The following is a 14,774-nucleotide window of genomic DNA, read 5'->3' as shown; positions in this document are numbered from 1 at the left end:
AGTGAAAATGCAAGGCTGAGGCTGTGAAGGGTGATGAAGCTGGGGCCAGTGGTGGCAAGGCCAGTGAGGTGAAAAAGGTGGTTATGGACCCTGGGTGAGTACCTTTCCAACCTTGTGCATACCCCTCTTAACAATGCTTTTTGTTGTACCCACTGTGCCCAGGCCAAAACCATCTGCAAATTTGTCATAGACAGTAACAAGAAGCATGTTGCCTGTGTGTGATGCAACCAGTCAAAAGGCAAGTGTCATTGGCCTGGGGATGGGAAAGACACTGAGGCTGGTCCCAAGGCCACCAGGAGGGTCAACAAAGGAAAGAAGAGGAGGATCAATGAGGAAAACACTGAGGTTGGGCCTAGTGGACAAAAGTGGGTGACGATGAGTGTGAGGCTGGTCAAGGTCTTGGACCTTGATGAACCTGAGACCAGCAGGAGTAGGTTGTGGGAGACTGGCACTGAGCACTACTTGACAGGGGCTGGGGATAGCTTAAGGCTTGGCCTTAGCTATAAGGTAGGCTTGGGGTGTAGTACAGAGTTGAGGATAATACTAAATTGATATTCTGACTGAGGGTGCTATGAAGTATGTATGAGGGTTAAATATGTGAGGCTGGTCCAGGATAATGAACATGAAGCCAGACTTGTGAATAAGCTATTAGCAAGATGATTAGCAAGGTGAGGACAGCCACAGTGCCAAGGCTAATAGCCAAAGTCTGGGTGACTGGCATAACTGGAGTCAGACACAGGATTTGTACAGTAAGCAGAGATCAGCAATGGGGACTAGACTAAATATAGTACAAACAAAGGAAAACAGACCAGAGTTATGTCCAGGTGACCCAGACATAGACCTGGGAGGACCAGGGTGGAGCAGTGCAAGGCCAGGAGGCTGGAATGGACCAGAGATAGGGGTAAAACACCAGACTTGAGTTATTCAGGCTGGAGTTGGGTTATCTAGGGCTGGAGTTGGGTCTTCTGGGCCAGACCAGGACCAGACTTGACCAGAGTTAGGGGATAGGGGTCTGGACTGGACTGGGATTGAGTCCAAGAGTCATGGATATGGCAATGAGTGGGGCTCTGATGGAGAAGGGGGGATGTCTTCTGCTGGATGTTGCAGTAAGAAGGCAAGATGCACATCATACTTGTCATGAATGCAATCAGGGAGGGCAGAGAACAGTAGATTATACTGCAGCTGTCACAACATGGGGAGAGTGGTGAATGAGATTGGAATAAAGATGGTGCAGGGAGCAGGGAGGAATGATCCATATGCTTCATCAACTGGGGAGACCAAAATGACCACATAAGACTTTTCTAACCAAGTGACAGACCTGAGGCAACCAAAGAATGTCCTTCTGGAAGTCATACTGACAAGGAGAACATGCTGACCAAGCTGCATGGGATGGAATGGGGCTGACAATGATGGAATGAACCAGGGGGCTTCAGGACAGAAGCTGGTGGGATTGCCTGGCAGGTATATGTAGCCACTGTCTCTGGAAAAGGAGACAAGCAAGATGATTGACAAAGAGGCAGCCATTTCTGATTGACTTAGCAAAATGAGCATCTGATGGATGGAGTGCTGTAGAAATGTGTAGGGTGTGAGGATCCTCTCCAAATTTGGAAGGCAGAATCATGTGGCTGAGCATTTTAAGCAAGTGTGAGAACAGAGCCAATATCTTTGGAAATGGTGGAGATACAATGAAAACTGGAATGCTGTAAATGGGTGCTAAAAACCTTTGGTGCATGCTTAAACTTGCTTCCTCTTTTCTCTTTAGCACTGATGACTCATTCTTGTGCAAAGGATGACTGCTAGTGTCTGGCAGTCTTTCTATGCATGAGGGCTTTAGTCATCATCTGTATTCATGGCATGGGCATTGCATGCAACTTGTTGACAAGTTAGGCAGAGTCAGCTGTAACCATGTCCACAACACCTTTGGTGTGTGACAACAGGCCCATAAGCACAATGCCACAACATATGGGAGGGCATGTGGAGAGTAAGGATGCTGCAACATATAGACAGGCCCATGACCAAGTAAGTATGCTGAGCTACTGTAAGACATGGACAGGCCTGTCCATGGTAGGGTGTGCCCCAGTCACAATATCAGGATGGGCCTGCCTATTGTATCATGAAGAAGGCTGCAACATAAAGATGGGCCCATCAGTAATATCATTTACAGGGTCACAACACATTGTGTTGCACAGGTCTCCAGCACACTCACCCAGGTCTGGTCCCAGTCCTCTGCCCACTCATATATTGCCTCTAAGCTCTCTTCAGGCTGTGGTGCTGTGTCGATTAGCACCCTAACATGCCTTAATGCTGCCGACAGCGAGGTGATGGCCTGGTCCCTCATGCTGCAAACTGGTCATGCATTGTGGATCAAGTAGGCTTGCATGGTGAAGGTTGGGTATGGATTGGGTAGTGGATGTGGGTGTAGCTGGGGCATGGATGTTTGATGAGTGGTGAGACACCTTCTGAGCGTGTTTAAATTCCACAGTGCCATCTTGTACAACGCAGAATTTCCCTCTGCACAAGGCAGAATTCTGACCATGCACCATCATTGTTACATAACATCTGCTGATATTCTGCACTTGTCTCTGTTGTGTCTTGGTTTGGTCTGACTGAGGACAGTCAGCATTCAAAGTTCCCAGGAGGTGTAGGGAGCCATATACTCCCTGAGGCTGGAACAGGAATCTGTCACTAAATTCTGCAGGCCTCTATGACAGACCCATTTCAGAAATTTTCCTGCTTGTGTCCTTGAGTTTCCTCCTGACCCCTGTCACCTTCGGAGTTTCTACTGCCCTTCAGCATGTCACTCAGTCATCAAAATGCTGATCTGGAAATTCTGCATTCGTGCAGAGTCACCTGGAATTCAGCAGCCATGCCACCACTCAGTCACATCACCAGTCATCCATGCCACTTACCTCTAATAAACTCTGGTTTCCCCTGTCACCCTAAATTTCACAAACTGGACTTTGTGCCAGTACACTATGCTCTGCCCCCCCTGTGCCACTCAGCTCCACCTCCCACTTGTATGCATACTCTCATTCTGTTGGAAGATACCCCTTACCATTGGTCCGTTCTTACTCTTGCTACCCACTGGACTATTTCATGTGCATCTGTACTTCACTGATGTCTGATGTCCATTCCTTTATTTTCTGGTCTTTTAGTTTTTCTGCCCCACCTTACTCCAACTTGTACCTGCTTCCCTTGTACTATATAATTCCACCATGATGTCAGAAATAGACCCACCCATCTTTTGGAGTCACTATCTGAGTCATTCACATATCTAAGTGTTCAAAAGTGTCTGCCACATACTCTGTGTCTACTGTGTCTTCTGTGTTTCTGTGTCTCACCTCCATGTCTCACAAGTCTCAGAATTACTTCTTTGTGCCAAGGTTGTAACTCAGCATTTCATATACAAGTCTACTCATTCCCAATTTGCCTACATCTCTGTGGAATTAAATTCCATGCCCCATATTTGACTCCTCAATTGACCCTACCACCATATTCTACATCTCCTTCCTACTCAGCACCCCTTGGGTTGAGCCTAGGGATTGCCCTACAGCTTCTCCCCCCTAATCCATGCTGCCCAGAGGTAGTGTCCCACAGCACCTTCTCTGCAGACTTCTCTTGCTCAGTGTTGGTGGAGTCATTTGTCAGGACAACCAGCTCTTCATCTGTGACTTGGGAATAGTTGCAGACATGACCAGGGGTTGGTTGGGGGGTTTTGCTCTGGCACTGGGAGGACATGATGATGGGGAGAAAGGATGAAGGTTCAGTATCCTAACACATGTTTTTAAGCAGTTCTTCAGACTCTGATGGAGCTCCACTGTGGCTAAAGCCATTATCCTTGAGGTGTCAAAATGGTTTCAAATGATCGACTTGTGTTGATCTCATCTCATACATGCAGCCTTCAGGGGTTCAGGCCCTAGGGGGGGGGCACTGTCATGACTGTGCATTCATCCTAAGTCCTCACTCACTCCACACCCCTTTCTGCCAGTCATTCACTCACTCCACACCAACTCCACCCACCCCCTGATGTTTATGAGTCATCTCCACTCTGACTGCTGTCAGACTTGTACTGCTCTCCTACCAGACTGAATGGACCATTCTCTAAGGGGTCATGTGACTACCTTCAGACTCCTCCCTGACAGCTCGCAGTCAGGTACTCTGCAGCATGCACACCACATGGTCCAGTGCCTGGACTGTTTCCTTTTCTGGATGTTCTATGTTACCCATTCATGTGTCCTCTGTCTACCCTTCATTCATTGTCTAGGAAGTTTTACTTGAAATTTTATGGGTCTCTATATGTTAGTTCTAATTCTGGTTACTGTACCTCCATAGTAGTATAAAAGCATGTATCATACTCTGCCATTCCTCAGTATGAATATTGACTTAGTTCCTACTCCCTCTGTCTCCATCTTCTGCCTGTCGGAGTTACCTCCGACTGTCTGTCTGTACTCCCCCTCTGAAATATGAGGGCTGAGATCATGCAAGGGGGTAGTGCATGAGCTAAACCCAACACCCTCACTTTGCTCCACCCTTACCTCAGTGGACTTCATTCTTGCCAACACTCTGCCAGTTGGAGTCCTGCTCTTTCTGTCAGACTTGCTTCCAAACCTCTCCCCAGACCTCATCCAGTGTCAGAGCTGGTTGGAGTAGGCCAGACTTGACATGAGTGAAGAAAAGAAGGCAAGGAAGAAGAGAAAATGGAGGATGAAACATTCACTACTGAGCTATTTATTTGGTCCTGGAAGAAGCCTACACACCTAATTCACACAAGCACCCTTGCTTCCTTCTAGCTTGCACAATCCTATTGAGAAGGGTCAATTGAATGGAAATCTGGCATTCAGGGCAGAGGAAAAATGCAGCATGTCAAACAATAGAGTAGGACTGTCATTGTCATTGTGAGCAGAAGATATAATAAAAACAAAAAGTTGATGTCATGATCAGATTCATAAATCTAACAAAAAGAGACTGACACATACCCAATAGTGATGATAAGTCAGCCCAACACCTGATGACAATAGATGTACCTCCAACTGCAATACAACAAGGAGTGGGTGAGTGAGGAATGAGGCAAGCACTGATGGAGATAATTTATACCTAGATATTACAGAACATGATCAGATTTGTAGGTCCAATGAAATGCAAAGGTAGGACATACCTCATAATAATAATAAGTGAGGATTGACAGTCAATAACTATGTATCTACCAAAACCACAATTCAACACAGAGTGGGTGGGTGTGGAATGAGGCAAGTGGTCAAGTGGAGATGAACAAGATAACTTATACCTAGATATTAAAGAGTGTGATTGGATTTGTAAGTTCAACGAAAAGTGATGGTAGCACATACCTTATAATAATGATAAGCAGGGATCAACAGCTGATAACAATACACCTACTGCAGACTGCAATAGAGCACAGAGTGGGTGGGTGAGGGATGTGACAAGTACAGACAAATGAAATGATTTAAATCTCATAGCTGATAACAAGAGTTGCAACAAGTACAGATTTGAACAAGATGATTGAAACCTCACACCTGATAACAATAATGAGTCAGGATCAACATCTGCTAACAATAGACATACCTCAGACAGCAATACTAGGCAGAGTGACAGTGACCCAGGAGAGAAATGAGATCAGTGCTAATGAACAAACATAGGTGTTTAGAATCAGCTGGAGAGAATAGTGCTATAAAACATACCTTTGCAAGCAGGAAGGAGAGGATCTGGGGTGAAGGGCAAGATGAACTCCTCAAGGTCTTGAACCCCACTAGCAGTGCAGTGGTGCTGGGGTGACCTCAGTGACACAAAGTCAACAGAGTATGAACTGCAGTGACACAAAGTCAGCTGCAGCTCTGAGTAAGCAGCACAGAGCCAGCTCAGGTTCAGCCAACACATCCAAACTTGAAGCATAGAGGTGGCAAGCAGGAAGATGATGACGGGGAGGTGAGAGGATGACAGTCATTCATAACAAAGTGCAGAGCTGCTGAGCACTGTGCAGCTGGAACACAGTCCTGTGACTTAGGTATTTTTGCCCTGGGAATTCTCCAGGCTATCACATCAAATGTCACTATCAATATATGTACATAAGCATAATAGGTAAATCCCTACAAACAAACAAATACTTATGATTTTCTGACTGCAGCTACTCTTCATCCTACTACCCTTGCCTTCCTCACTTTGTTGCTCAGTGCCTCCACCCTCAAGGTCTCAAGTCCCTCCCCACCACACACATCTTCTCCCATTGGGTTTGAGTTGGCTTTGTGTCACTCATCTTGACCTGGAGTTGACTTTGTGTCACTTTAGGTCACACTCTGTTGACTTTGCATCACTGAGGTCACCCCAGCACCACCACACTGCTAGTGGGGTTCAAGACCTCAAGGAGTTCATCTTTCCCTCTACCCCAGATCCTCTCCCACCATCATCCTTCCATTACTTTCTTGTATAAGGTGCATGTTCTATACATGCTATTCACCCTGTCATTCACCCCATCATTCATTTCATTGTTCACCCTGCTGTTCACCCCATCATTCACCCTGCCATTCTTCCTGGATCATCTTCTACCACTGTTGTGTTCTTATTTCCTTTCATAAAAGGTGTGTGTCAATTACATGCCATTCACACTGTTGTTTACCAAACCCTTTGCCCCAGACCTTCCCCTACCACTGTTGTACTCTTATATTCTTTTATAAAGGTGCATGTTTTTTACATGCCATTCACCCCATCATTCACCCTGCCCTTTATCCCAGACCCTCTCCTGCCACCAACATTTGTTTGCTTTCTTTCACAAAGGTGAGTATTTAATTACATGCCTTTCACCCTGTCACCAACTAATCTACACATGATCTGTCCATTATTCCTTGCAGCTCAATTCCAACACAAGTGAAAATGTCCTGGGGGACTGCACTTACCCACTTCAAAGTGTCCACCCAGCCTGGTGATGGTATGTTCCTCTACTTTTGTGTTTTCCTGGAGCTTACTTACCGTCCACAGCTAAAATTACATCACTGGATGCACGAGTGGTCACATGCAAGGACCACTGGGTGATCATGTCACCCAATGCAGACTTCATTCTGGAGCCATACATTTTTGAAGAAATCAATCTTTGTCTGCATGCTGATGGTCAGTTTGGCCTTGTCAATTGCATCCAATGGCCTCAAACATATGAAAAAAACTATGAATATGCTGTTTGCATACCTCAAAAAAATATGGTCCCTACTCTCAATATTGCTTGGTTCACTCCAACATCCACGGATTTCATCCTTCCACTTGGCTCTGTGTATCCAGTGGGAATGCTTGAAGAGGCAAAAGTCAAGGCCTTTGAAGAACTACTTCAGCAACTGTGCAGCTGCTATCACCCCCTCCACAATTGACCTGTGGGTTGAGACCTTATGACCCAACTAGTGTGGTTGGTTCAACATGAGGTTTTGTGCTTGTGGCATCACCCCCTTTTATTCTGAGACCTCATCATTTTTGTTGCCCAGCTTCAGCACAAGCTGCTTGACATTTATGCTTTGCTTGAATACATTGAGATCCTCTACCCACTTCTTTCATCTCCCCACTCAAAACCTGTACATGCAAACCCCACCTGGATGGGGTGCTTCACAAAGGATACTGCCACTTGCAAAGCACTATATTTTGCTGGGGTGCCAGTCTGGCTTGTGTGTACCAAGGCATACATCTCCCCTGATCTGAATATCAAGGAGCCTGTGAGATTGACATTCCCTGAAGACATAGTGAAAGCTATGTATTTGGAAACAGGGGTAGCTAAGCCATTCCCATCAATCTACCATGGTCCTGGTGGTCTCCTGCGCCACATTCACACTTGCAGGGACTATGAGGTTACATTTGCAGAGCAACCAGAGCCCCTGCAAGAATCATTTGCCACATCCTTGTCAAACCCATCTTCAAGCACTGGGAAGCAATCAGTGAAAAAGCAGACAAGGGCTGCCAGGGAACAAGCAACTGCAGGCCCCTCCAGAGGTATGTACCCTAATTTTCTTTCTGCTTGTTCCTAACCAACTTGTAGCTTCACACCCCAAACAATCAGGTGGTGGGGACTCAGTGAGGTGGGAAGAGCCTGATCTTCCAGAAATTCCCAAGCCCCACAGTCTGTTTGCATTGGCTTGGAGGAAAGCTTCAAAGGATATGTCCAGAGTCAAGTTGGGCATTGTGGACCCTGGTTATTGCTTTCCAAAGCCCACACTGTTGGTCAATGTGACCACCCCTGAACAAAAGAAGATGTACATGTTGAATTGGCTCTCTGCTCATCTGGCTTGGATGAATTGAGTTGACATTTGGTCTCTGCAGAAGAACCCTTCCCCTCAGATGTGGAGGGACTTCCTCAATGGTACTGACACAGAATGCTTGCCCTCTGGCACCCAGAGTGCATCCATGAAGTTGGTGGTTCAGGTGATTTTGGGGGACATCATTCAAGCAGCTTATGATGATCCTGTTCATACATTGAAAGAGATTGAGTGGAGGGGAATGCAGGTTAGTATTTCATCCTATTTAGATCTGTTCTTCATACTTATCTTGTGCAGGTCTGGGCTTCGAGCCTTTCAGACCCACCCCTTCATTTCACATGCTCCCTTCTATGGGAACTCTACAAACTCAACTTCCACTATGAACTTTGTGCACTCGATCAGGCCCTTGTCCCACAGTGTTGGCCCAATAGCCTAGACAAGTATACATGCCAATCACTTCTTTGGTCTATCTTCCCTGGTGGATGTGGTCTTTCAATTTGGTTGGCACCTCTTCCTTGGGAGCTGCATGATTTGGGGCTGACTGCTAGTGAGATGGAGGTGGCATTGCACTATCTGAACAAGTTCTGTCAGTTGCTATCTGCATGGCCAGGAGTGCCCTTTCATTTGAAGTCCCCAATTGAGCTGGATGGCTCTGGAAACCAAGCAGCATATGAAGCCTTCATCTTGGCTTGCAAATTCTACATCCAAACTGCATTTGATTATCTTGGGCATCAACCATCCCTCCCCCACATTTTTACCTTTGTCTGCCATCCTCCACTGCATATACTTTTTTTTTCTGTCCAAATTTGTTTAGTACAAGTATGTACCATGTCATAAAGCAGGCTGAATCAATTCAATGATTTGGAATGTTGCCTGTGACTGAACCTTAATCTCATGCTTTGTGCTCACTGCTTTTTTTTTGTTGATAGCAACATGTTATTCACTGACACTCCCACTGCCAGGCAAGGAATGTTCCCATCCCCCTTCACTGCTATTGATGCTTTATCTGCATCAAGGTCTGCACCATTTAATTCTTTGAGACTTGTTCTGCTCAGTATGTATGGCATCTTGATGATGGGGTTCCTGCTCACTGCAATGTTGATAGCAACTTTTGTTTTTAACTGCTTGAGACTTATGCTCTAGTAAGTAGGATCCCACTTGGCTGTATGTGGTGATCTGATGAATTTTCTGTGTAGTTTTTCCCTTCCAGAGGTTCATCATCTTACAGTGGTACCTCTGCACCTCTGTTCACATTTTCATTTATTCTACTGTTATATGCTTTGCTAATATGCCCTAAGTTCGCATTCCTACACTATACAGTGTTATGGTATGTTGTGACTGTTTGTTTTCCTTTGTTTACCATTTTTGCGCACTTAGCTGTTGTGTGTGCCCAGTGTATTTTCTCTTCAGTCTCTGACACTGGGCACAAGGCCTTAAGGCTGGGTGAAGTTAACACATCATCTGGTCAAAATCCCCTTGGACTGACACCCCCTGCTGACTTTGTGTCACACTTTCCACCACCTGTTGACTTTGAGTCCCAGGTGTACTGCTGTTGGCTTTGTGTTGCAGTTTCCAGAATGATCTGAGATGGCTGTTCACCATCCAAAGCCTCAGAGGCATCACAATGCTTTGCCTTCTATGAGTAATTCTAATATTGTGAGTTTTCCCTGTCTTCAAGCCTCATGTTGTGCTCATCATTTCTCTACAGGCCTCCTCCACTTAATCTGTCCAAGCTGGTCTGGTACCCAGTGTACTCACTGACCATCCTTCATCTTTGTCTGGTAATGAGCCATTGCTTTGTACTTCTGGCCCTTTGGTGTGTGCAATTTCATTATGGTATTCTTCATATCATCTTAGCTCCCCTACAGGTCTTATTGATGTCATCTGCCTCAACCAACTGGCTGCCCAATGTCACCACTCCATCATCAAACAACAAAGTGTCACTTGGTATACCTGCCCCTTCAGTATGTTCTGATCCTATGTCTAAGAGGTTATATGTGTTTATTTTTGGGTAGAATGTGACACAGTCATTGTTTGTCCCTCCTCCCCTAGCTCATCAACACTGCCCTTTTGGTATGAAAGTGCTGTACCTCCCTGCACCTTCACCTGTCTTTGTACTTCCAGGCTGCCAATGCTATGCTCAAGATACTGCTGCAATGCCACATTGCCCTCAGCACCAACCTGTTGATGTCTTCAATGCTGTGAATGAGCTTGAACTCAGTGAGGTTGGCTTGCCTTCACATCTGAGTGGTTCACAGAAGTGCAAGAACCAATGGCAACAGTGGTCACAAGATATCATTCCAGCACTTCTCAAGCCCTACATGTGCTATCTTGAGGCATCCCAATCCCTCCACATGGTGGTAGACCCCCCAGTCATCCATTGATGTTGCACTTGCACAGTGTATCAACTCACTGTTTGCTGTCTCTTCTTTGACTGTATGTGACCCTTTTGTTGTTTGCTCTTGTGATGCTCATGTATGCACAGGTTTGGAGGACATTGGGATAAGCTACTGTGCATGCACCCCAGCTCCTATATGCCTCATGGGCCATGGGTTATTTGCATCATCTCCTGTGGTACCTACTCTGGCAGTTGACCTTTGTGTACTGGAGTTTGTAAAGAAGCTCTTTGTCTGGCTAACACCAAACACAACTGCATGGTGTGAAGCACTTGAAAGCTTCCTGGATGGTCAAGGGTATAGACTGCAGTTCAAGCTATGTTCTTTTCCAAACACCATCACTGGATCTCTGCCTTTGTCTTCACATCCACCCTGTATGCTACTTGTATTGGTATATCCTCATGGTTTGAATGTACATGTACCCACACAAATATCTCTGGTGTAATGATGGGTGCTTATTCAAATAATCAGGACAATCTCTGGCAGCATTTCAGTAATGCTTATCATTGGTATACTGTATTGACAATATATGTGGAGGACCATATTTCTGCTATGGTCTGGTCCTTTCACCCAAACTCCATGCCACAGCAAGATAGCCCCTGGCCAAGTGACTACCTATGTGCTTGCTGTCCTCTTTGCTTTGGGGGAGGTGACTTACAGAGCTCTAACCCTCCTCAGGATGAGTGAGTCAATGACAAGCTCATTGTTGCTGACTAGATGACTGAGACCCAATAGCTTTGACTGCATTGTCTGCTTAGATACATGTTTCACTCACAAGAGAACCAACAAATCTGCCACTGATGACCTTCCCAATCCCACCAGCACTGTATTCATCCCTGAGTCAGAGGTGAAGGCCATGGAGGTTTTCATTGAGAAACAGAGATCCCTCCCAACCAGTCAACATCATTCTCAGACTCAAAACCAGCAGGACAGGTTGGAGGATGGAATGAGGGTACCTGCCTCTGTGTTGGATGGGTGTGGAGGTTCTTTCCATGCAGCAGATGAGAAGAGGAAAAAAGCCAGCACACAATTTTTTGCAGATACAGGGCTTATGGCATTGTTATGTCATCATGATCATGTCCTCTGGTTGGTTAATATGACATCAGCAGGGGAAAAGCAGCACTATGCCCTAGTGCTGGTGAAACATCTCTTTGACCATCTCCCTGCCAAGATGACTGTTGGCCTCTTATATGACATTGGTTGTCAATTGGAGTGTAGCTGTCAAAAGTGGAAACTCCTTGATGATGGGATACTCTCCAGGTTGAAGTTTGGTATTTCTGTCTTCCATGCTTATGGTCATCAATGGCCATGCCAATTGGTATATTACCCATGTAAATGTGTAGGCTTTGGCTTGTCAGATGGTGAGGGGTGTGAGTGACTATGGAGTGCTCTAAAAATGCTTATTCCAATTCTTTGAGTATCTGGGGTAGGCATTGACTCTTCAAATATAATTCCAGTGCTCATTTTACCCTTAGTATCATCAGAGATTATTTGTCCTTGACAATCAAATTCAACACTTGGACAAGAAGTCTTTTGATGCATTTGGCCAGTGGCTGAGCAGGAAATGGTCCCTCTGCAAAAGTAGGAAATTGGTGGCTTTGGAGGCTCTTCATGCTCTGCATGTTGACATGCAGACTCTGCAGCATGAGTGGGCTGCACAAGTACATGCGCGAACTCAACTTCTACCTTGTTAGTCGGTTCCCTTTGTGTGTGTGTGATCATATGACTCACCAACCTGTAGGTCAGTCAAAGAACAAGGGTTCTGAACAGTTGGCACATGTTCTTGCTCTGGAGAAAACAGTTGAGGACTATCAGTGCCATGTGGATCAGTTAGAGAAGGATCTTGTTGATGATCATGTCAATGACATTGTTGACTACAATCTACAACTTGCTGCAGCAAAAGGGTCACTGTCAAAGGCAGCCCAGGCCCTCAAGAAGAAAAAGGCTTCATTGGGACTTTCTGCCCAAACTGACCTTCATCTGCTGAGGAACAACAAGTGGCTCCAAACACAAACAAATGCACAAGCACTCAAGGTTTGGATCAGGGAATGACTTCATCAGCACAAGTTTGAGTTCCAGTGACTACAATGGTCATATGGGATCTCTTCCAGTAGTGAGCAAATTTTTATTTCTGGCTGCTATTTTCAATAACATCATGTAGAAAACCATTTACAGTCACATGTGGAGTCATCCATAAAACAATGAGAGCCTACCATCCTGAAACTTGTCACCACATACAATAATCTCTGTGGTGAACTGCAGAGTATGATACAACTGTGTAAGGCACCACCTGGTGCCATCCCTCACAATCCCATACCTTCTAAAGGTATCTTTCAGCTGGATGTTGATAGTGATATTTGGCAGGATGGTCTTGAGGAGCTTAGTGCTAGCACCCCATGTTGGCTTGCTGATGAGAGTGTGCACAAGGGAATCAGGCTGATGTTGGAAGTTGATTGCTGTAATGAAGAAGAAAGAAGGTTGTCAAGAGAGCGATTTATCATACAGGAATGGTTTTCCATGGAGTGGCTAAGTGTAAAGTCTGCTCTGGAAAATGTGGCAGGTGAGTGCAAATACCATGTTTATGTCCCATCTCATAGGGAGTTAGATGAATATTACAAGTATCACCTGCATGCCTACAGGGATTCCATTGTTGCAGTATATGTCAAATGGGAGGCCAAGGTTCAACATATGCCATATGCATGGGCTGCATCTAGGCCATGGGGACCTACAGCAGAAGACATCAGGGAGTGCCTTGCTGCCACACATAATCCTGGTGGAACTCATGCTTCAGAGGATCTAACAGCACCAGTATTAGAAGAGAATGACTCTGATGAAGGGGATGTAATGTCAGAAGGAGATGATGAGCTGTTGATAGCCATTGAAGAGATGGAACTGGAAGAGGAATGTCCCACTGAGCAAGCAAATGAAGGGGAATGTACAGAAGATGAGGATTGGTTGGAGGACATTGGAACTGGTGATTTGCCCTCATCACCATTGCAGGTGCCATCAAAAAGGTGTAGATACTAGATGCATACCTAAGCTTCATCAATAAATAGTTTGTACCCAGAGAAAAGATATGTATGAGTGATCTACATTCAATGTTACCCTAAGGCACTCTGTTGTATGGTGACCTGCAATGCCTTTGGCCTCCTGCTGGGTCAAGCATTATGATTGATTAAACTAACAAGAGAATGCACATAGTGCATTGGAAAATCCCCAGAGTGGGTGGGAGAATCCCCAGCATTGCCTGGAGAATCCCCAGGACAGAACTTGGAGAATCCCCAGTATAGCTTGGAGAATCCTCAGAGTGGGTGGGAGAATGCCCAGAGCAGGTTGGAGAATCCCCAAGACAGAACTTGGAGAATCCCCAGTATACCATGGAGACTCCCTAGAGTGGGTGGGAGAATCCCCAGAGCAGGTTGAAGAATCCCAAGCATTTCCTGGAGAATCCCCAGCAGTGCTTGGAGAATCCCCAGGTCATAGCTTGGAGAATCCCCAGAGTCAGTTGGAGAATCCCCAGCATTTCCTGGAGAATCACCAGCAGTGATTGGAGAATCCCCAGAGTGGGTTGCAGAATCCCCAGCAGTGCTTGGGGAATCCCCAGGACATAGCTTGGAGAATCCCCAGAGTTGGTGGGAGAATCCCCAGCATTGCTAGGAGAGCCCCTAGAGACAGGAGTTGGCTGGGAAATTCCAAGCATTGCCTGGAGGATCTGCTGCATACCCTGTGGATCCCCAGAGTGGGTGGGGAAATTCCAATGGCACCTGGACAATCTTTGAGTTGTATGCAATGGCCAACACTGGAGATCACTGAAGACTTGGGAAGCATGGTGAAAGTATATGTCTGCTGTGCCTGGGCAATCACCATCACCAAGTATATTCTACTCCCTCCATCAGATGTCACCAATCTTTCCTTAGTGGTCTATGGCCATGCTTTTTCATATATTGTATAGAGTGCTCAGATCAGATGCCATGGAAATAGGTACTTGGCATGATACACACTCCTGTCAGCAACATGGAGACTCCAAATCATTTTGATTGATCCTTCATGCTGTGATGGTGGTCTATTTGAACTGGAGGTTCCCATGATCATCTTGGAATAGGTCTGTTTGGGCTGGATGCCCTGGGAACAGGTCCAT

The 14,774-nt window shown here is 45.8% G+C and overlaps 1 protein-coding gene across 1 annotated transcript; it reads left to right on the top strand.

Moving 5' to 3' along the window:
• Positions 1-6,703: 6,703 nt before the first annotated feature.
• Positions 6,704-9,187, top strand: F5J12DRAFT_783511 (uncharacterized protein; the record flags this gene model as incomplete). Its single annotated transcript, XM_051742854.1, has 8 exons — positions 6,704-6,786; positions 6,861-6,937; positions 6,988-7,304; positions 7,479-7,977; positions 8,024-8,211; positions 8,305-8,487; positions 8,538-9,059; positions 9,170-9,187. The coding sequence occupies 8 exons, from the start codon at positions 6,704-6,706 to the stop codon at positions 9,185-9,187; spliced, it is 1,887 nt and encodes a 628-aa protein (XP_051598973.1).
• Between the last annotated feature and the right edge of the window lie 5,587 nt (positions 9,188-14,774).

Source organism: Pisolithus orientalis, assembly GCF_024613125.1.
Source record: "Pisolithus orientalis strain OTSU chromosome Unknown F5J12scaffold_18, whole genome shotgun sequence".
Taxonomy (NCBI): domain Eukaryota; kingdom Fungi; phylum Basidiomycota; class Agaricomycetes; order Boletales; family Pisolithaceae; genus Pisolithus; species Pisolithus orientalis.
The sequence above is the reverse complement of the archived record's forward strand: the minus strand, read 5'-3'. Positions and strand labels throughout refer to the sequence as shown.